The sequence below is a fragment of the Felis catus genome, chromosome B4 (genome assembly GCF_018350175.1).
Source record: "Felis catus isolate Fca126 chromosome B4, F.catus_Fca126_mat1.0, whole genome shotgun sequence".
Lineage (NCBI taxonomy): Eukaryota > Metazoa > Chordata > Mammalia > Carnivora > Felidae > Felis > Felis catus.
In genome coordinates, this window is record NC_058374.1 from 87898704 (window position 1) to 87921352 (window position 22649).

Consider the following 22649-nt stretch of genomic DNA (forward strand, 5'->3'; position numbering starts at 1 on the left):
TCCTTATCAAAAGGTTAAATCTCCCTTGAGAGCAATCAAACAGTGCCATCAATATCAAGCATAAACTCCACCGATTAATTTATTTGACAACTACTGCATATCTACCCTCTGTCATGGATTGTGTTCCAGACCAGTGTCTTGTAAACCTGAGTCTAAGTTTCTGTTCTAGATAATCTGATGGATGATTAGTATCCACAACAAACACCAGTGTTGGAATTCACCACTTTCTGAAACAACTTTCAGCCTTTGGACAGAAGGAAGTATTACTCACTGTCAAAGAAAAACAGAAGAAGAGTTTTGAGGAAATTGAAAAGGAGTTGAATCTCAGATGTGTAGAGTTTAAGATTCCTGAGACATCCAGGTGGAAAGGTCTAGAATACAATTGGATAGTCAGATCAACAAGGTCTTGCCAGGCCCCAGATTTGGCAATTGTCAACACAAGGGCACTAGATAAGTGATGAGAGAAGATGAGATCAACAAGGAAATAATATGTTGATAAGAGAGACATGCCAAGGACAAAGACCAGGGAACATCAATATTTTGTGGAAAGGCTAAGGAAGAAAAGCCCACAAAGGAGGTTCTAAAGAAATGGTCATAGAAGTAACTTCCTACAAATACTGTTTAACAAGACCATAGGGGAGAAGAGTTGAGCAGAAAAAGAAGGGAGCAGTCATCTAGAACAAATGTCAAAGAGATCAAATAAAATGAAGCCTAAATAAAATCCACTGGATAAACAATTTACTCATTAAAATGTTCAAAGGAAGATAACAATAAAGGGTCCACTTAATGTTTGAATGCCTACAAAATAATGCTCTCCAGGGAACTGTCCACTTGCACTTAACACTCCCAGTGTTAGAAATTTACCACTTTCTAAAACTCTTTATCTTTGGACAGCTCTAAATACTATAAACTTTCTCATTATGAATCAATATATTTCTCCATATATATATAGATAGATATATGTATATATCTATATATATATATATATCTGTCCACTGATACAACAGTAGACAATAGTTTTCTAAATATCTGAAGATCCATTTTCTGATACAGCATTTACCCTAATTTTCAAACACATGTATATACATAAATATATATTTATTGGTTCACTCTCCTACTAAACTCCAAGGATACTCTCTGTTTTACATTCTAAGTACCTGCAGCACATATCACAGTGCCTGAAACATAGTAAGTGCTCCATAAACAATGATTAAAAAATAACTACATTGACAAATAAGATTTAAACTCTAGAATTAATGACTGAGCTTTTAGCATTCTTTTTTTTTTTTTTGAGAGAGAGAGAGAGAGAGAGAGAGAGAGATAAAGAGAGCGAGTACACAGGAGTACAAGCATGAACAAGGAAGGGCAGAGGAAGAGGGAGAGAGAGAATCTTAAGCAGACTCCACATCCAGCACAGAGCCCTACTCAGGGCTCAATCTCACAACTAGGAGACCATGACCTGAGAGGAAATCAAGAGGCAGACACTCCACTGACTGAGCCCCCCAGCCACTCCTGGTGTTTTTTTCCTTAATTAATGTTCATATAACTTTCCTAATCAGTATGAGAAAGCAAGATAGACTAGGTGCCTCTTCAACTCCTTCCAGAATGCTGATCATACAAAACGCTTACAAACATTATTTATAGTGGAAACATCCCACTGGGAAATCAGGAAACCTGGATCCCAGGTCTGCCACTATTTCTGTGTCCTTCAGCACATCTGGCTACTTTTCTGGACTGTGGGGTCTCATTTATAAAGTGAATCTTTTGGATTATATATACTCCAAGGTTTTCTCCTGGTTCAAAACTCTAAGATTATGGGGGAAGAGGAGCAGAATCACATGTAAATGTTATAATAAAATATGTAAAAGAAATATTTGAAGTGTCTACTCATTGCTCTGATCATATCATTTTCTCAAACTTCACATTTTTCTTCTTTTCTAAAGTTATCATGCGTCTACGGTAAGCTCCTTTTATACCACATTTTCATTTTGCCATATCCCCAGTCATTTGAAATAAAACTGCCCTGTCATCTTCGACAAAGTGGCTCTTCAGTTGGAATTGTATTGTTGTTTGTTATGATTTTAAATCCTCTCTGTAACAAGGGGCTTTTCTCTTGGCCCCAGCTAGAAAGTTTTGTTGCTACTTATAATTTTAGAGTACAATCTATAGTGATATTTATTGGCAATTAAGACAAATTATCACCAACTACTGTTCCCATTCTTTAAGCCACAGCTATAATTCAGCCCAAAAAAGTGATTCAAGTATACAAAGAGCATATTATATATATTCTAAAAATAAATGTTTTATACACACACACACACACACACACACACACACACACACACACACACATTGCATAATACTTCTCATTTAAAAAAAAAAAAAAAGAGCCAGTATGTCCCCATTCTTTTCCTTCAAAGAGTCAAAAGAAAATACAACATAGCTGTAATACAGTACTTCTCCTTTGATGTTGTCATCATATTAAAAACACCCATAACCTTCCAGAATAGGAACTTATTATTCTATATTACCATAGAATGTCTGCTGCCTGCATTATCATATCATTAGGGGGAAAAGTCCATTTACAGATATATTTTCTGTTTTACTCCAAAAGGAATTGTCTGAATTCTTCCAAAATAATTAATGTTTTCATGAGGCTTTGTCATTAATCTGAAAATTAGAAGATTGCATTGTTCAATACTCAGCAAGCATTTAACATCTAATTAGCCTTATATTGATGTTCTACAGAATCAACTGAGTTCTGCAACCAGGGACTCTGCATAAGGCTATTCCCACCCTACCCAGAAGAAACCCATTTCTTACAGCAAAAAGCCCAAGAGAGATTTTTGTAAGATAGACGTAGTAGGCTATTTCTGTCTGAATTTAAATTCCAGGGGCACCTGGGTGTCTCAGTTGGTTAAGCATCCAACTCTTGATTTCAGCTCAGGTCATGATCTCAGAGTTTGTGAGACTGAGCCCCACGTCTGGCTCTGTGCTGACAGCATGGAGCCTGCTTGAGATTCTCTTTCTTCCTCCCTCTCTGCCCCTCCCCCACTCACATGTGCACTCTCTCCCTCTCTCTCAAAATATAAATTCCAGAAAAAGACATACTTTACCTCACATTTCTTTAAGAGGTGGAGTTTTGGGGGATGTTTTTCAATTCAAAAGAATAAATATTTGAGTATATAAATGAATTTTTCAATTTTTCTTGAACACCAGTACTGTATCTCATTACTTAAAGTTTTTCATCAAATGAAATTAGGGAATCATAGAAACTTACTTATGGGTTATTTGAGGCATATTCAAAGAATGCTATGCATGTTAGTGTAATTTTAATGATACAATTCTAAACCTAAAGGAATAGAATCTACTTAGGAGGTCTAAATATAAATCATTTGAACCAAGACAATTCTCTGACCAGCACCATATTAAGCAAAAGGAGTTTCATTTTCCAACAAGTATGATTGAGATGTGTGTTGTATGATTAAAAACTCAGCTCTGAAGGCAGGCTGTGTGTTTCAAGACTCATTTCTTCTTACAATCTGTGTGGCCTTGGTCAAGCCACTTGTTTATAAAATAGGGATAACTGCAGTTCTTTCCTCTGGAATTTCTGTGTGAATTAAGTGAGATAATTCATGTAAAGTGTTTAGCACATGGCTGGTCATTGTAAATGCTCAGGTTTTAAATGTTAAAAATGTCTATAGATCTCTACAGCAAGTAATGACCACAGGGGAGATGTCTTTGTCCCCTCCCATCATTCTTGTCCATGACAGCGATGCAGGGAACCAGTCAGTACACAATGATACTCAGGGGGTAGCAGAGCCAAAATGGAAACAGGCGACTCTGGACATGCTCCCCACTTTCCTCCATTGCTCTCTTTTCTTCTCTAGGCAGCAGGTCACTGCAGGAAAGGTAGATTCCATGATGTATGAGGTTTACTTGCTATAAGCTGAGCAAAATCCCTGAGAGAAAACAATGGAGAGAAGGGTGGCTCTTCCTGCTGACATTAAAAAAAAAAAAAAAGCTACGATTCGCTTATATCCTAGTGTTCTCCAGGACTCTCCTCTTGGTGATTTTTAAGCACTCTTCTTGGAGACCTCATCCGGTTAGAAAGTTTCAACAGTTGCATGTACACTGGTGACCTCCCAAACCTCTAGCTCTAAACCATAATTCTGTCCTCAACACCAGACCCAAATTTATGAGTATTTGGATTTTCTTTTCAGTATCCCAAGGATGCCTCAAACTACAAATGCTTAAAATTAAACCAATTATCTTCATCTATAAAGACTACAGTTGGCTCTGAGATCCTACTGTACAAACAGCATGCGTCACCTAAGCTAGAATCTATTCTGGTCTCTTTTCTCTCCCTGTCCCACACATTCAGTCTCCAAGACCAGTTGGTTCTACCTCTAATTTATGTCTTCTTTTCCTCCTTTATTCCAACTCTTTTTCTTCAAACTCTTGCCAGTTTCCACAATCACTGAAATCACAATCACTGAAATAGGTCTCTAGTTGGTTTCCCCGGCTTCCTAGCCTCTACCCTCCATGGAAACTATCTTCTATGCTGCCACCAAAGAATCTAATTGCAAGAGAAGGGTGGGCTTCAAGAGGTACCCCAGTAGAGAAGTACTAAAATCCTGGCAGTATAATAGATCACTCATTTTTGCTACAGTTTTACTTAGAGTAGCTACAAAAGTAGACATAAACTGGGCAAAGAAAAGGATTTCCTTTAATGTGACTGAAAGATATACTGTCAAGAACTGTGAAGGGTCTGAGATTTTTACCCTCCTTGTAAGCTTACAAATTAGTCTACCATATTTTATGGATGCTGGCAAAAGACCTAAGACTCCTGAGTCAGAGACAGAAGGCTATTTCTCACACACAGCAAAGCAGCATGAACATCACATTTTAATTGGTTTCCTTTGCCCCCAAATCTCTCAGGTGTGATGCAAGGCTGCCCATGTGGATGCTGCACACACATTGATTTGTGGAGCCCCAAACTTAAGGAGCCCAAGTATTGGACAAATAATGGACTGCAAAGAGATCTACCCTTTGCTCTAGAGGGAAACACTGTATTTATTATGTTGGACATTGAGTAAATCTGCCATTACCTTCCAAGCCTATTCACTTCTTAAACATCCTTAAAAAGGTATTATGAGAAGTTAGCATCTTGAGAGACCCATGGAAAATTGTTCCCAACACCTAAGCCTTGAATTCAAACCAGACTCTTGGCACCCACTGGCTGTATCATTTTTGCCACTCTGTCAGTTTCCTCACCTAAAATTAAGGATAGCACTCATCCCTAACTCACTTTACAAAATCAAATGAAATCACATGCATGAAAGAGTTTTATAAAGCAATATAGCACTAACAATGCAAATGTAGTCACTTATGCCTCTGGAAATTTGTTGTTTATTACAGAAATGAAAGATGAAAATAATTCAGAATTTTATAATAAAAAATTAAATATCAATTAATAAAATTATTATTAATGCCTTACTAAATGCCTGAATGTGTTCTAGGTTAGGTGTGGGTAGTACAAGGTGAAGAATAAGACACATTCCTTGTCCTCAAGAATTCCAGCGTAGGAAAGAAGCAGATAGGACAGCATCTAAGATGTATTCATGTGACAAAACAAAAGCATAAAAGGATGACCTATGGCCATCATTGACTTATAGAGCTTGGAGGAATTTAAGTAATCATTAAACCTAACCATTTAATTTACCAACAAGAAAACCGATAAATACATATTAACTTTTTTTAGAAGTTGACAAATAACTGGTGGCAGGGTCAACATTAGACCCATTCTTTCTGACTTTTAATTTGATAAAAAGCCTTGACAGAAATTTCATATTCCTGATAGAGTTTTTCCAAGACCAAGAGGAAAATTTGGTTTGGCACTACCATTTTTCTCTCCTCTATGGTCTTATTTCAGTTCAATGCCATTTTACCTCTTTGCTACCCAAGAATAACAATGGTTTTATTTATTCTTTATTTAACTACTTCTTCTTCTTCTTCTTCTTCTTCTTCTTCTTCTTCTTCTTCTTCTTCTTTTCTCTCTCTCTCTCTCTCTCTCTCTCTCTCTCTCTCTCTCTCTCTTTCTCTCTCTCTCCCCCCCCCCAAAGGTCAAGGGTTTCCTCTTTTATTTGTATAAAAACGCTAGCCAGAACAAACTTCCCTTCTGACCTCTATTTTCTCCCTTTTATGTCATCTGGGCCCCTACCTAATTCTTCTCCTTCATAGCCCACAAAATGCTAACTAACCCTACCACCTTCTCAATCTCTGACTGCCAGTTAATTAATCTGCTTCTTTCTTTCATCTCACTCCAGTCCGCCATACCATCTACACAGTCAACTTGAAGCAGACTTCACAAAATACAAAGTGAAACATTAACCACAAACTCTTAAATCCACCTTGAAGATTGAATGTAATCAGCTGCCAGGAGAAGATACAAGGCAAGGAAAACCATAGCTCACCTACCCTTCCTAGAAGTACAGCTGGACTTAACAACAGGGGAATTAAGTGTGCCAACTCCTGGCACATATGAAAAATCTGTGTCTATCTTCTGACTCCCCCCAAAACTTAACTACTATTGACCATGACCAGAAGTCTTACCTGTAACATAAACAGTCAATTAACACATATTTTCCATGTTATATTATATACTCTACTCTTAGAATAAAGCTAGAGAAAAAATATTATCAAGAAAATCATAGGGAAAAGCATTTATAGTACTATACTGTATTTATCAAAACAAAACAAAACAAAAAACGTATAAGTGGACCCACACAGTTTAAACCCGTGTTGTGCAAGGGTCAACTGTTTAACATGGACTTTGCCCCACAGCAAAATTCACCAAAGTACAATAAGCTCGATTTTAATTCTACTTACTGATTTTGAAAATTTTCAGTACTATACAGTACCTAAATTTTTCACTCATCTCTTATTTGGGATTGGGGTGGGGAAAAGGAATAGATCTATTTTTCAGTAAGTTCCAAAGTAGCACTAGCTCCATAACCTTAGAGGTTGTATATTAATTACACAAGTATGAATGTTTAGGGACAATACAGGGAAAAACCAGATCCATTCAACGTAAAGCCTGTCTTTTGACTCATTTAAGAGTTCCAAAAATACTTGCAAGAGTAAAGACATCACACTTAAGGGTTCTGAGAAACTTTTTAAGTATATAGTTTATATGTGTGTAGGTATGTACATAAGTATATGCTAATATATGCAGTTTAGTGCAATTTTGTAAAATAAAAGCAATGCAAAAAATTCAAATTAAATTTTGCAGTAATCCAATAAGTTGACCTTTTTTGGTTTTATAATATATAAAGGTTTCCTTAATAATTAAATATAGTGGAAGAGTTTTATTTTTTTTTTAATTTTTTTTTCAACGTTTATTTATTTTTGGGACAGAGAGAGACAGAGCATGAACAGGGGAGGGGCAGAGAGAGAGGGAGACACAGAATCGGAAACAGGCTCCAGGCTCTGAGCCATCAGCCCAGAGCCCAACGCGGGGCTCGAACTCACGGACCGCGAGATCGTGACCTGGCTGAAGTCGGATGCTTAACCGACTGCGCCACCCAGGCGCCCCTAGTGGAAGAGTTTTAATTTTGTGAAATTCTCCATGGCAGCAAGCATTTGAAAGTTTATTTAACACAGAAGGACTAAAATAAAAATCAATAAATATCTGAATGCATACTATCCATACTAAATAGCACTTAAAATTAGAATACCAATAATTTTCAATATCACTGAAGCCAAGAACAATGGTATCACAGTTAATAGTGTTCCTGAAGGTGAAAAAAGTAAATCTGGTTCATGATAAATTATAAAAATGGTAATTATGTAGATAAGAATAAATGGCTTTAAGTTCCCTAATGAATGATGAGTCAAGTCACTGACAAGAGCAATCAAAATATACTCCATATGTGATTAACATTTAAATTTGACATTGACAAATATTATTTAATTTATACAACAGTAGAATCACAAGCATACATAGTCTCTAAACCTCCAGGTTATAATAAATTGTGGAAAGAATGGAATTATCTATCAGCATGTTTTTGTCCTTTATGATTTGCCTAAAATGTATGTATTTTTTGAGGGCTAAAATATCTTTCATGTTAGAGATGGAAAGTATAGGTCAAAATAAATGACTCTCCCTCTCCTTTCTCTCTCACATGCACTCAATTAGACAGGATAAAAGACAATTCTTCACAGAATACTTCTCACCCATTGAAGAAACTTACAAAAAAGACATTCTATCAATATGAACTATTAATCTTCTTCCCATTAAATGTATTAAGTACCTATTATGTGCTACACATTACTCTAAGCACTGAGAATCAACAGAAACATGATATACATGGTTTTGCCTCACAGAGCTTACAGTCTAACAGACTCAATAAAATTCACATGATTACTCACCTATAAGCAAAGATATTCTATATAATAGAAACTCCTAAGCCCTTAAAAGAAATTGAGTAAGAAATAATAGCATTATTATTGTAAACTATATTAATCATACAGCTTGCAAGAAAGCAGATTGCTTCTCTCCCTCAGACTGACATATTGAAATCTAATCTCAGTTTATAATTAATATACCAGCATAAGGAAACTTAAGAATTTCCAGGGCATTGATAAAACTGACAACAAAATAGTCTACCCAGTGAACTGAACCTGTGACATGAGACCCAGGTCAGACTTCTGTAGAATAGTCACACACCTGAGCTATGATACCTTCTGGCATTAGTAAAATGGTTTTGGGGGGGAAAAATTAGTAATATATGAAGGAGTCAAACTCCCTAAATAGTAAGTTACTATGTCTTCAATCCTAAAGAGACCTCTTCTGGAAAGGCATTTAGGGTCAAGCAGAGCAAAAACAAAAAAGAGATTCAGTTAAAAGTGGTAAGCCCAGTAAACACACAAAACCATCATTTTTAAATCCCTCTTCTCACCTACTCATAATGACCACTCAAGTAGAACAAAAATCTAGACATTGTGGCCAAAATTTTGACATTTAAGCCCTAAGAGGAAGCAACTGCTGTTGAAATTCCAAAAAACAATGATTTGGAGAGCTAAAATTGACCTTGTATGCTAGAATACAGCCATGTATAACGTGATGCTGTAGTTATGAAATAAATACATTTACTTCTTCAAACTATAAGAAGTAAACCAAACTTGCATTAGTATGTGAAAAGCAGACAGTTTCTGATCTACGCTTTGGGATAAAATATATCCTCTAAATAGAAAACTAGTAAATAAAGCAAACACTTATAAATTCTACACCCAGATTGGAAAGCCTTTGAGGCAAGGGTTTTGAGTCAGTGGCCAGGTTTAGGCTACTCACTATGGGGAGAAACTTGTCAGAGAGGTAAGAGTGGGAGACCTCCCCAGATTCTTACACACAGGGAATGAAATTCAGTGGTGAGAAAGCTCTCTAAAGCCTTGAAGATTAAAGTGTAGTCCATGGGCCAACAGCAATAGCTTCACCTGGGAGCTTGTTAAAAATCTCAGGCCCCTCCCTCAGAACCTCCATTTTGGCAAATTTCCCCCACGTGATTTGTGTGCAAATACAAGTTTAACAAGCACTGATCTAAAGGAATAAGGCATTACAGAACCATACAGCCCATTCCAAATATTGGGCATAGATTTAAACTTCTGCATTTCCAGCACATCCCTTAAGCCCTCCAAGATACCACCAACTTTAAGGTGAGCTCAGCATCAAGTGTACAATGAGTCAATAAGAAGAAAGAACACTAAATGCAGAGGTTAGAATGACCCACTCCTCATTATCATTCAGCTCCTCCAGCTGAGCCCTAAACTGGAAACCACCCTGGCTCCAAATGCCAGGGGGTTGGAGGATTATGGGTAGAGATGACAGAAGGGCAGGCACATGCATATCTTCCTAACTAGCTGTCCCCACACCTCCATCTGTCAACAGTGGCACATTCATGCCCCTTAGCCTGCATATGGCCTGCAGATATGTCTGTTGGCCCGCACAACAGTTCAAATTTGAATTCATTCCCAACATTCATAAATCTGGAACTTTCACATTAAAAAAATCTAAACACCTAATTCTCTTCCACAAATCAGAAAATCTGGCAACACCAGACCCACATTCCAGCACGGGGCAAAGACTCAGCTGTCTCACTTAGATGTTGACCAGAACCTCCTACACTTCCTAGGGTCTCCCCAACACTATAGCTGAGGTTGCGTGTCACTTGCAATTTGTTACCTTCCATTTGGTCTGCTTCACTCATTCACATTCCCAGCCTGACCCCTATTGGCTTTTGAATTTTTGACCCCTTTATTGATCTCAAGTCATTCAACCTATCTGAATTTATTCTTTCATATGTGTAATTCAGGAAAAGGGGCTATGGCTTATATCACCTTCAGTTGGATCAGAAACCTTTTGATCTGGAATCAATCCACTGACTTACACAGTACCTCACCTTAAATTAATACTATGATTTTTTTCTACATAATTCATTCCAATTCTGACATTTTGGCTATTTTAACTATTTCTTTTCAAAACTGTGAATCATAGTCATAAACAAGAATTAATAGCAAGAGCAGCCACAGCAAAATCCATTGTTGAATCATTCTTCCAGATTCATTTCAAAACTTGTATATACTGAAATGGCAAACTGGGCACCTGGGTGGCTCAGTTGGTTGAGGGTCCAACTTCAACTCAGGTCATGACCTGCTGAGTTTGAGCCCCACACCTGGCTCACTGCTGTCAGCACAGAGCCCCCTTCAGATTCCTTGAAACTTTTTCTGCCCCTCTACCAATCGCAGTCTCTCTCTCTCAAAAATAAACACAAACATTAAAAAAAAAAAAGAAGTGGTAAATTCTATGAGGGCAAGTACCTTTGTCTTTGTTTACTGACATACCTCAAGCACCTAGAGCATGCTCAATAAATACTTACTGAAAAAATGAACTTTCCCAAGAATGATAAATTCTCAAAAATTCATACACAGATTTTGAATGAATGCCTTTAATTGCCACTAAGTATATGAAGATTAATTTGCTAACCTAACTCTATTTGGGTTCATCAAACAAACCTTTCTATTTCAGTGACTATAAAAACCAGCAGTAGAGAGAAGACATGTTAACAAGCCTAAGCCTAGTGACCTATCACAACTTGTTTTGCAACAAAACAATGTCATGTAAACTAGGCAAAATGGCTACACTGAATTATGAGATTTCATCTGATTCAATTCTATGTACCCACATCTAGAATCTTGGGTCATCATCATAATCACCATCATCATCATCATCCCAGTCTTATAAAGCTGGACAACTGTCACAGATCACTTATCGAAAAGCATTTATGGAACATTTACTGGCATGCCAGGAATTAAGCGCTAGATGTCTGACTTCCTAAGTAAAAGATATGTCCTATAATACTATTGTATGTATCTCCAAAACCATGATGTTTATTAGATCTGTACACAAGAAAAAATTTTCCACTTTTAATTGTCTTGAAAACTTGGTCAAAAAAATACATTCCTAAGAAACTGAGGCACAGAGAAATGAAGTGATTTTCTTGTGGTTATGGGTTATTTAATGGGAGGGCTACAAAAGCATCTCCAGAGCTCTCACCACTGCCCTACACTGGCTTTATAATAGTCATTTTCAAAATTTAGCCGCTAACCAAAATGCAAGCCAATGAATTTTAGCCACTCAACAAATGATATGATGAGCAAATGTATCTTAAAATAGCAAAGTCTAAATTTTGACCAAATTCTGGTATATTTATAAACATACCAACAATCAATCTAAAAAGAGCTTGCAATAAAGTACATGCATCTTAGCAGAAAACTACTGTGATACAGTATTTCAAGAACTAAACCTAAAATAAAATTGTTAGAAATTTTCCTTCAACTTAAAGCTGCCCCAAATGGGGCCTGTTTTATGGAGTATGAGATTTCAACGCCCTTTCACTCTCCTCTTTGCTTTTGGATTGCCTGGCGGAAGAAATGTGGATCTTCCACCTCCTTTCTCTTTGTATACTGTACAATAACTAATTTGACTCACCTTTCTGTAGAAAATACAAACAAAAGCAAGACCAGGTCACTGCTACTCACATGTCTGATGGCCATTCTAAGAAAGAATTTACCAAACTCTTCAGCACCAACAAATGTGAGTATGCTTTTCACCATACATCTAGAGCAAGGTAAAACTAAACTAAGAAGGAAATGGTAACAATAACCAGTTTCTCCCACCTTAAACACCTTTGGAATTACCCATAAACTAATACAAATAAGAAATATAAGTGTGTATGTTGCTTTCCTCAAATGATCTGCATTGGCCATTTCTGAATTCTCGACTTATTTGAGTAGTCACAAATTCACTGCATTGGTACCCAAAGCTCCACCGTTCAAGGAGACCAAATTTTAGAGCTGTGGAAAGCCTGCCCTCCAGAATAATGTATTCTAACAAAAATCTCTGTGTTCTATTACTAGGTTGAAGCTTTGTTAGTAAGATTCCTATGACCACATAAGCCTTTTTCAGTTGCCTGCTTTTGTTTAGTGTGATCCATAATGACAAACAACATGAAGACAGGAAAAAAAGACAGGGACAACTAACCCAACCTACTTTTCCTCATAGGCTTTTCCCTAAGAGAGCAAGCATATTTAGTTTCTCCAATATTTAAATACAATTCTCATTGGAATCTCAAAGAAGGAGGTTAAAAAACAGAAATGCTGTTCCAAAATCAAATAAAACCATGGCGCAGCTTCTTACCTATAGGTAATAATTGTGAAAGATCAGCTTTTTTGTACCAGAAAGCATTTGTATCCTCATAGCCCAGGCTATTTGGACTTGAAAACTTTAACTGCAAAGCACAAATGCACTTTTCCAAAAATCTTCCATCATAGTGCCTACTACAGATACCTTCATAAATTTCCTTATAGAAGCTGCATAATCCACCACAGAAAACCAAAGTGTTATTCTCTATTATTAAACTCAGCAGAAAGCTCTATATGCAGCAACAGGAGGCCATAGCAATTAACTCTGTAAATTGAAAGGTTTAAAATTTTTGCATGACCTTTAAAGGTCAACACAGTTGCCCATTCACATTCACATGCATGCAATTATACAGCGACTAGTTCATAACAGCAAAAAAAAAAAAAAAAAGAAAGAAACAAAAATATTTAGTGAAACAAACCTTGCATTCATTAAAAGCTACTGTGCACTGCCCAGCTTTATGTCAAGAGTTTGTTTTACATAGCCCACAGAGACAAAAAAGCAAGACACTTGTTGGCTTGTCCCCATTTTGCCAAAGTACTAAATTCAGCCCCACCACCATAATTGCTCAGAATGCAACACTGTCCCATTAACCAAAATACTCTGTGAATAATTTCAAAAATTTACTGTATAAAACAATATAAATATAAATTGAATTAAATTAGTATGTTTGTGCTATGCCTACATAGCACAGGGAAAGGGAGCTATACCTTTGCTAATTGGCCATTCAGAGGAAATCACAATTTACAGCACCTATGGAATAATCTAGGAAATTGAAGGAAGTGATTAAAAGGGCTTTATTATAAGCATGTACACACTGATTCCTTAGTTATAGCTCATACCTCATTCATATGGACGCTGTGAATAAAATAGAATGTTCTCCTTATAGCTTATATATTGTTTTCATCTGAATCACAAAAGTGACCTGAAAGTCTTCTATTTTCCAAAGGCAGTATCGATAAATTGGCAAAATAGGCCAGAATTTCACGGATTCCAGTTACTAGCTTGCCTATCATCGCAACATAGGATGAAATCCAACATATACATGTGGCACACACATTGGGAAGTGGGTGGGTTTTGGAAATCGAACAAATGTGGAATCAATATGTTTCTAGAAAATTTGTAGATACCATGTGTAAACCAGAGTAGCATGCTCCAATGTAACGCATGGTTTGTTTTAACTGTGAAGGTGCATAGTTAAGAAAGATCACATACAAACATGTAAGTGTTTTAAATGTGTTGAAATTCCCAGTCATAGGCTCAATAAACACAACCCAAGCAACTCTACGTAAAGGACAAAGCTGTTTGGTTGTTTTTTGTTTTTGTTTTTTTTTTTTTGCATTTGTAACCTAACAAAAATATCTCCAAAAGAAAAACTAAAAACATTTGTAACCTAACAAATAAAAGTGCCTCCAAAAGAAAAACTAAAGAGAAAAACATACTACATGCAACAGTGGTCCAAATAGTAAAACTCAATTATAAATGACCTTGTGAAACCATGGATGCAGTTACACTGTACATCAAATCATGTAAAATAGTGAAAAACTATGTACCTAAAAATGTAGACTTTTTAAAAAGTCATTCTTTCCTCTTTAACACAAAACCAGTATAATACATGGGTGCCATTAAATGAATACACATATATGTATATGGCATACAGAGATATAAAGATTACATAGATAATACAGAGAAATATATTTAAATACTACTTTTGTTCACATTCCAACAAGTCTAACCACACTTCTTAAATTTCTGTTAAAAATAAGAAAATAAGAATTGCTTGCTATATTTCATTGACAAGGACACGTGAATCACTGTGCCAAACGAATAGAATCAGATTTTCCAAAAATGACCAAATAAATCAGTGGTCGATGACAACTAAAAAACAAAAAATGAACGGGGCCAACCTTTCCATCTCCCCTGTATCACACTATGCTCCAGATCTAAGCAAACCAGATCTAAAGCAAAACTTTTCTCTAAAAAGACTTATGATAACCCCCTTGTGAAATTATTCCTATTCTTCCAGTGGTATAGTGGTATAGTTCTCCGAGTAGTTTAGAATAAAGTTAACCAAAGAATTTTGGGACAAAATGGCTAATATACCATATTATATATCATTTAAAAAAAAAAACAATGGTTTGTAAGAGAGATATATGTCAAATACTGTGCAAGCATGGGAACCAGATAGGAAGTTGATTCAGTTAGTTTGGCCTTCATACCCAGCAGCAGCCGGTGTTAATGCATTTCTTCTCTTTGTTTTGATGGAGCCCTACTAATGACAAGTTGATGAATTACATGTGTAAATGTCAGGCATAGATCAAAGGGGACTATGTTAGATGCTTATTTTACTTCAACTTAGTGTTTTTCACCAAGAAAACAAAACTGCATTGCACAGTAAAGTTCCTTATTTTTACTTGAATCTTCAATGAACAAAACAGCTGCAGAATAATACGACTTAATGAGGCATCCCTAATAAAACACTGGAGAAGTAAAAGCAAGCACACTGAACTGTTTGCACTCCGGTTGTTTCATCTTCTCAAATCTATTAAAGGTAACTGATGACACTTTGGAACATTCCTAGTTTGGGGAATACATCAGAGAAGCAAATGGTCATCAGTTTGGAGCCACAGCTGAACTTCGGCAGAATCTAACAATACCTTTTACTACAACCCATGATGATGCCTGGAAAATGCTGGAAAGGCACTTCTCACCCTATGTGTATAGGTTAATCCATAGCTGCAATTAGTGATAAATCAACCCTAAAATGCACTTTCAACATACCAATATCCAAAAACACCTTGTAAAAGAATCATCATTAAATACTATAATGGAGATACTGGATCCAGGACCACTAAAATTTTTGATAATATATAAAATAATTTTTAGAAAATCATTTATCACCCCCTAAGTTTCATCACTTTATAAATTTTTAAAAAGGTAAAGTGGCCATGTCTAAAAACAGATCATTTTACAGCTGTGTCATCACATTTTATAACTTGGTGGTTAGTAAATACTATAATGCAGTGTCTAAGCAATATGTATCTTTTTTGACACAGATCCATGGGCATTTCAATGAATCTTCATTCTTGGTTAAAACAGCTAACATTTTTCAGATTCAAAAGCACATATACTCAGAAACCTTAGATTCCCCTTTGGCACAACTTGTAGCATCATAGGTGTTTGCTTTACATCGAGGTTTTTGGTTCTTCTTTAAGAGGTATCAGCATGGCACTATGCATAATGTGTAAGTTCAAGTATCCTCAACTACACAGTTTTATTAAAGCCAAGAAAAGAATCAAGATTTTAGTCTCAAAAAATGCCACACTGAAACTGTGCTCTTCCTCTTAAGTCATCGGTGTCTAAGTGTTCCATCGGTAGTGACACTGCTCCCACAGCATCACATCTACAAATGTAACCCAATCTTTTCACTGAAAATTAAGAAAATAATCAAATAAGCTCCAGTGTGGTTACTGATGGCCTCTCAATGACTACTGATGGCTTTAAAAAATTAAGACTCTAAAAAAGTCAGCATGCAAACAATTGACTCAAGATGAGATCCAAAACAGATAAAGTAGGCAAAGAGAAATATGAATGTGTCTGATGATTTTTAAGGAGGTTAGGTACCAATTCTGAAATTGTAAAAGGTTCAACCAGTCTTGAGAACACATGTGCAAACATGGAAAGGCTGGAGTAAATACAAGGAATCTTAATGCTTTGTTTTTTTAAGGTTTTAGAAGTGTTTTTAATCTCCTTTGGTAGTTACTGCCATTTAGCACTTTACACAGAAATCTTAAATTAATTACTCATTTGTCTTAACTTACATTGCCTAATAGAGCAGTTTTAAAGTGTTAATTGATAACAGTCTGATTATTGATGTCTCCAACAATCTAGTTGGGAAGACAGGAACCAGATAATTACCATCCAGTCAATAGTCATTGAAATTCATCCTGTCCTGAGTGAAGGACCCTTACACACTAACTGCTTCGGGGGTACTTTTCAGAGTTAAGATTGCATATAGGGTTTGTTTGTTGTTGGTTTTTTTTTTTTTCCAAGAATGATTTTTGCACAATTCAAGAGGGGATTTACACTCACAAAAGGATGATATTTTCTTTTCTTATTGCCACAAGTCAAAGTCAGCCAGCACGAGGGTAAGAGAGGCTAGCTAGCCACTACAGTAAGTACACATTTGATTCCAAACCCTTCAGGCAATTGTTTTAACACTTGGTCAGGAAGTGGAATACTGAGTAGAAAAGCGACGCGGCTACCCGAGGGCTCAGCGAGCGCCTACAGTTCGTCCTTTTCAAGTAGAGACGAGATAGCTCAGACTGCAGTTCTAGGAGAAATAGGGCGACGAATATCAAACTTTCCTTTGCAAAGGCAGTGTCTGGAAATAACACGTTCCCCACTGACAAGTGCAGATCAGTAGCCTAAAGAAAACACCTCTTAGTAGGAACCCGGCCTTTTGGAACAGAAGGGGGAAGGGACAGCAAAGCAGCAGGGCAGAAAAGCCATGTACCATTAACAAGATTTGGGGAGGCACCTATCAGGAAAGAAAAGTATTTTAAAAAACCGTTTCTTGAAGCTGTTCTTTTTTTTTTCTGAACGCTGTTGGTGAAACGATCCTTTCCCTAAAGCTGTCCTGTAGAATCCTTCACCGAAGCTTTGCTTCATTCAGTCATGAAGTGTCCGTTCCCAAATCTAAGAATATCTTTAAAACACGCGAGGCTCCAGAACTTACCAAGATGATGCTTTATGAAAAGAGTTAGAGGTGGGAAAATCAATAGCCTCATTGAAACGCCCACCCTCTGCAGACAGGCCCGAGAATTAACTAATCAGAAGTGGACGGAAAGTGGGGATTTCAGAAAGGCGACCCGACACGTCCCACCGATCCTCCCTTGAACGCGACCCCCAACTCCTTACGAAGAGTCCAAAATGGTTACCAGGCGGGATGGGCTTGTGTGAGGAATGGCATCAAACCCACTGCAACCCTCGGCCGGGCCGCTCGCCGTGTTAAGAGAAATGGGGCAGAGGAGAGAGGGAGGGCACCGCTCCCCGAGCCTCCTTCGCGTGCTCTGAGCCCCTCTCGGCGTCCCTCCACCCCCGCCCCTACCCTGACCGCCCGCGAGGGAGGTGCCGGGCGCCCGGCCCGCACCTGCTCTCACCCCTCGCCGTCCCGGGGCGGGCCCCCTACGGCCCGCGACCCCCGGGTCCTCCAGCTGCCGCCCGCTCCCCGGCGCCGGCGGGGAGGGGAGGCGGGAGACGCGGCTCGCACCTACCTGCAGCCCGGCTTCCTGGTGGCGGCAACACCTAGCGACGCTCCTGCAGCTTCCGCGGGCCCGCGCCAGCCTTATCGCTCTTGCATCGCTTCCAAGATGCCAATCCGCCGTCGCCGTTCAGGGGCATAGGGAACCCACGTCTGGTGTGGGGTGTGCTCGTGGAGGGCGTGTGAGGGTGGCCCTGAGCGCGCGTGTGTGCGCGCGCGTGTGTTTCCTCCTGCGATGGCAAAGAGGGCTCAGGAATCTCTTGACATCCACACTGGAGTCCCCCTGAAAGCGGGTGCAAGGTGGCGCGCGAGAACCTCGCCTCTCTTCCCGGCTCTTTCTTCCGCGGTGTCAAAGTAATCAAAAGACGTGTTTACTGAGGCAAAAGCCCGAGCCCCGCAGCCCTGGCCAGCGCCCGCGGTCGCCCGCGGTCCTCAGCGGGTGCGTGGGGTGCGCTCGGCTCCCCCGAATGCGAGAATCGAGGCGGTCTTGCAGCGAGTAGCTCTTATTCCATCTCTGATCCGTTTGCTCTCGACGCCGAATAGACTTTTCCTCTCGCCTCGCGTCGCCTCTCCCTCTCACAGACACACACACTCACACATCCTCCGTCCCTCTCTCCCGCCCTCCCTTTGGCTCTCGAGGGAAAGGCAATTGGACGGAACGATTCACCTTCAGGAGAGCAGGCAGGCTACTCCCGTTCCCTGGCTCTCGCGGGTCCCAGGTCTCCAGCGCGGAGGAGTTGCCGGCGAGGCTCGGGGCAGCAAAGAGCGGCTCTGCGCTCGGCGGTCCTCAGCCCTCAAGACGCCGGCCTCCTCGGATCAGCTGCCCCTTGTTCCCGCTCTTAGCACACAGGTCCCAGCTGGTGCCCTCTCTCTCGGACGCTTTGCGCCCAGGCCACTTAGCAGCAACTCCTGGCCAGCTGCAGCCCCTCAATCCCGCCTCGAAGTGCTGCGGGCAGAGCCCCACGCAGCCCCGCCGCTGCCCCCCTGGGCATCGTGGGCTGGAAGGAAGGCAAATCCGCCGCTGTCCCCTGCCCCCAGCACGCGGCCGGCGTCACCACCGACAAGGTGCGACTTCCAACATCGAACACGAGCGAGCAGGTGTTGCCCGTGTCACTTCGCTAAAGGCGGGAGGGAAGAGAGGAGGGGCGGGGGAGGGGGCCCAGGAAACAAATCCGGATGACCAGGCGGAAAAAAAGTAAGCGGTTTAGTAACCGAAACCCGCTCCCCGCCTGTCACCCCAGGCGCTGTACTGTCGAGACACCGGTGGTGTCTTTCAGAAAGTCATCTTAAAGGGCAGGACCCTCTGGGTCCACCCAGACCCCTTATTCCAACCAGCCTGGCTGTCCTGAGAGTACGGAGTGAGGGCCTCCTTGGATGGTGCAAGGACCACGCGGAGAGAGAAGAGGTCCCGACACCGCAGGTTGAATTAAGCATTAAAGTGGGATGGCAGAACCCGGCGGCGTGGCCTCCCTCCGGTCCCTGCCAATAGCCTGTTCTGTTAGCAGCCGCGGCTGCTGCGAAGAGCGAACTGCGGTCCTGCAGGAAAGGAGACAGTAAAGGATGAGAGGGCGGCAATCGGTATAAAAGCTGGACTATGTCTCCCTCTAGAGGGAGAACCGGGTGAGAAAGCTTGACTGGAGGTAAGTAGGACTCCCAGTTTCTCCACAAAGAAAAAAAAACAGCATCTGGTTCCTGAGAATTTTGCATTTTTACAAATTCCAGCCTCTAATGGATTTAGAGACAAAAGTTGCACTGCCACCCTATGTAAGCAGAGTCCTTGCTAAAGGAACATCGAGATATTTACAGAAACATAATAGCAAGAGCCTGGAAGGTCATGTCCTTACAGGTTTGGTCAAATTGGCTGTTGGTTTAGAATGCGTATGAACTCAAATGAAGGGTCTTCTTAGGCTCGCTGTGATCAAGTTTGGGATGAGCAAAACTTAATCTAACGATTAGAACATCATAAAAAACAAATGAGTAGCAGTACTAGATTTAGAAAAAGATAAGAAAATCTGAAGCAAAGAAATAAGATGCTGATCCACAAAATCTTACATACAAGTAAGTCCCTTACAAACTGGGAATGTCTCAAAGATCTTGTTTCAGAGCCAACATTTATACCTCTTATTCAACTAACTGGTAATTTCCAAGGTGACTGAATTCCTCCCAGCTCTAAGTGTTGTGCTTTGATAACTCCGATTTGCTGAAATCATCGACAAACTAGGCATCGCATGATCCCTTCACCAGCTATAAAATAAAGGTAACACTAGTCACCATATTTACAAACAAATATGGAATATATGTTTCACTTGTTAGTGATTTTAACATGCTTTGTAATTCAAACATATTTTATATCTGAAAGGCATCAAGTAATTTAGGTTGGCGTGGTTGTTTTAATAAAAGCGCTACAGATTTTATGTTTTGTTACTTCAGTCAGATTCAAGCGAGCTTCTGTCTGTAACTTTAATATTTAAGTGTTGTGAACTTGCTAATTGAAGGCTTGCTTTCAAAATGTTTCTGCATGTCTGACTTACAAAATATGTACTTATGTTATGATTAAATTCCTTCCCATTCACCATTCACTCTGAATTTTTGAAGCGATTCTATTTTAACTTGATAATTGAATTTAGTATAAGCCTAAAGAAAGAAAAGAACTTATAAGAAAATACCTTAGACTGACAAGGAGCCAAAACCAAACCAGGTGAGGATTACTATTTTAGCTAATTTTCCTGTGGTACATTTGAATCAGCCTAGCACATGACAACCATTTCAGGTACCCTCAAATGGTCTCTTTCAAAAGACTCATGTCACATGTGCCAAAGATTTTTATTTTATTCCTCTTGCCTGGCTACTTATTTCCCCAGGGATGAAAGTTTTCCTCTTACAACAACTGGCACTGTTTTATTGCAAATCTTATAGTAATGCTGTGTCTGCTACGTTAAGTAGTAGGATGGAATCCAAGTAGGAATGGCAGTGGAAATCGGGGCCCTGTGCTAGGAGGAATAGCCATTTATAAAATCACTTTAGAACAATGGCCTTCCGTTCCCACAAGAAATAAAAAGCATACATCATAATCCTTCAGTTTCTAATTCATTAGTTCTGTGTGGTTGTAGGAAAATCTATAATTTTATCATATTGCTGAAACTATTTTTTGTTAAAATGGCATTTTCATCCTTATTTTCCTAATTAAGCCTGTCTTTTTATAAAAATATGAAAAAAGTAAAGAGAACAAATGTGTGAATTAACTACAAAATACAACAGAGAATTTCTTATCCAGCGTCATATGATACTGGAATTCTATAACAACATTCGTACTATTTGTCAGCATCCAGATAATTCCTAGTGATTTTTAGATCAAGGTATTCCTATATCCAGCACCTCCTAGACTTTAAAACCAAATCTTTTGTTTTCTTCCCAAAATAAAATCGCAAATACATGCCTAGTTTAATAGAAATCTTGAGATGATGCTTCTTATCATCTATTTGTTTAAACTGTCCACTTCCTCCTGTGTAAGCAATAAAAAAATCATTGCTTGGAATGCTGAACTTCACCAATTGTAACTGTGTATAGCTCTTCATATTCTGAGGGAGTACTAAAATGTCACTTTGGGGCACTTTAAGCTTTCTGCCAGAGGTTTAATACGTTATCTCAAATCTTTATCTCAAGTCCTCACAACATCCCTTAAAATAGACGATATTATCCCCATTATAAATATGAAAAAAAATTGAGACTTAATTTCATTGTCATGAAATGGCAGAGCTGGGATTCAAACCAAATCTACCTAAATCTAAAGCCAGTTTTTGGTTTTGGTTTGTTTTGGTCTAGGCCTTGATTTTTCTCTATGTTCCCAAGCACCACCGCTAAAACGTGCTATCTCCTGTGTTACAGAGAAATAAAAATCATTTGGATGTTTGGATATGGAAAAGACTTAGCCAAGGAACTTGGCTTCATTAATGAGAACAGAAAGGAGTGATGGAAAAGAGAGGAAAACTTAGCACCAGCCCCTCTCCGTAGTCAGCCCGGGGCAGGGAGTATTAGAACAGATGAACACAAAGTTCTGATTCCCAGTACATACGTGAAAAGGAATATCACAAGCCTCTCATTCCTGCTTGTCTCCTCTTGTTTTGTTTCTTTGGCGCTAACCGCCTTATTTCTATCTTTCCCAATAATGCCTCTCCCACTCATCTTTTAGGTGTTTTTGTCTACTTAGGTGAACAGAAGAAGCACCGAATCCATTCCATATAATCCAAGGTGGCATGCATACGTTATTAACTTTTAGACTCCCCATCACCTAGCATACTACCTAACACAATAAATACTCTTTAAATACTTTCTGGTCGGTAATCAAGACACCAAAGATCAAATAAGCAGAAAGACGCCATGAAAAGAAATCAAGAGAACTACTCCATGGAGTGGTGTGAGAAAGAACTGAGGCGGGAAAACTGTCCTATATGTAGCAAATGGAATAATCCACTCCAAAATTGTAGTGACTTAAAGAACAAATATTTATTGAGTTCACATTTCTGTGAATTAGCAATTTGGGTTGAGCTCAGCTAGGCTCAGCTGGGTAGTTTCTCTGGACTCAGCTTAGGTATCTGTGGTGACCTGAAAGTCTAGTGCCTCATTCCT

The 22649-nt window shown here is 39.1% G+C and overlaps 1 protein-coding gene across 4 annotated transcripts in view; it reads right to left on the bottom strand.

Moving 5' to 3' along the window:
* Positions 1-22649, bottom strand: part of TAFA2 (TAFA chemokine like family member 2) — a 514179-nt gene that overhangs the window by 467661 nt on the left and 23869 nt on the right. The window contains exon 1 of one of the 4 annotated variants that reach the window (XM_023257183.2): positions 18037-19541. The exons of 1 other annotated variant lie outside the window; for it this stretch is intronic. Coding sequence is in view for 1 of the 3 variants with exons in the window: in XM_019835164.2 (XP_019690723.1) it covers positions 17701-17732 (32 nt within the window). In the remaining 2 variants the exon portion in view is untranslated. Of the gene's footprint in view, positions 1-17700; positions 17789-18036; positions 19542-22649 lie in introns of those variants that run through there. 2 more of the 4 variants (XM_019835164.2, XR_002159838.3) reach the window with 2 other exon arrangements.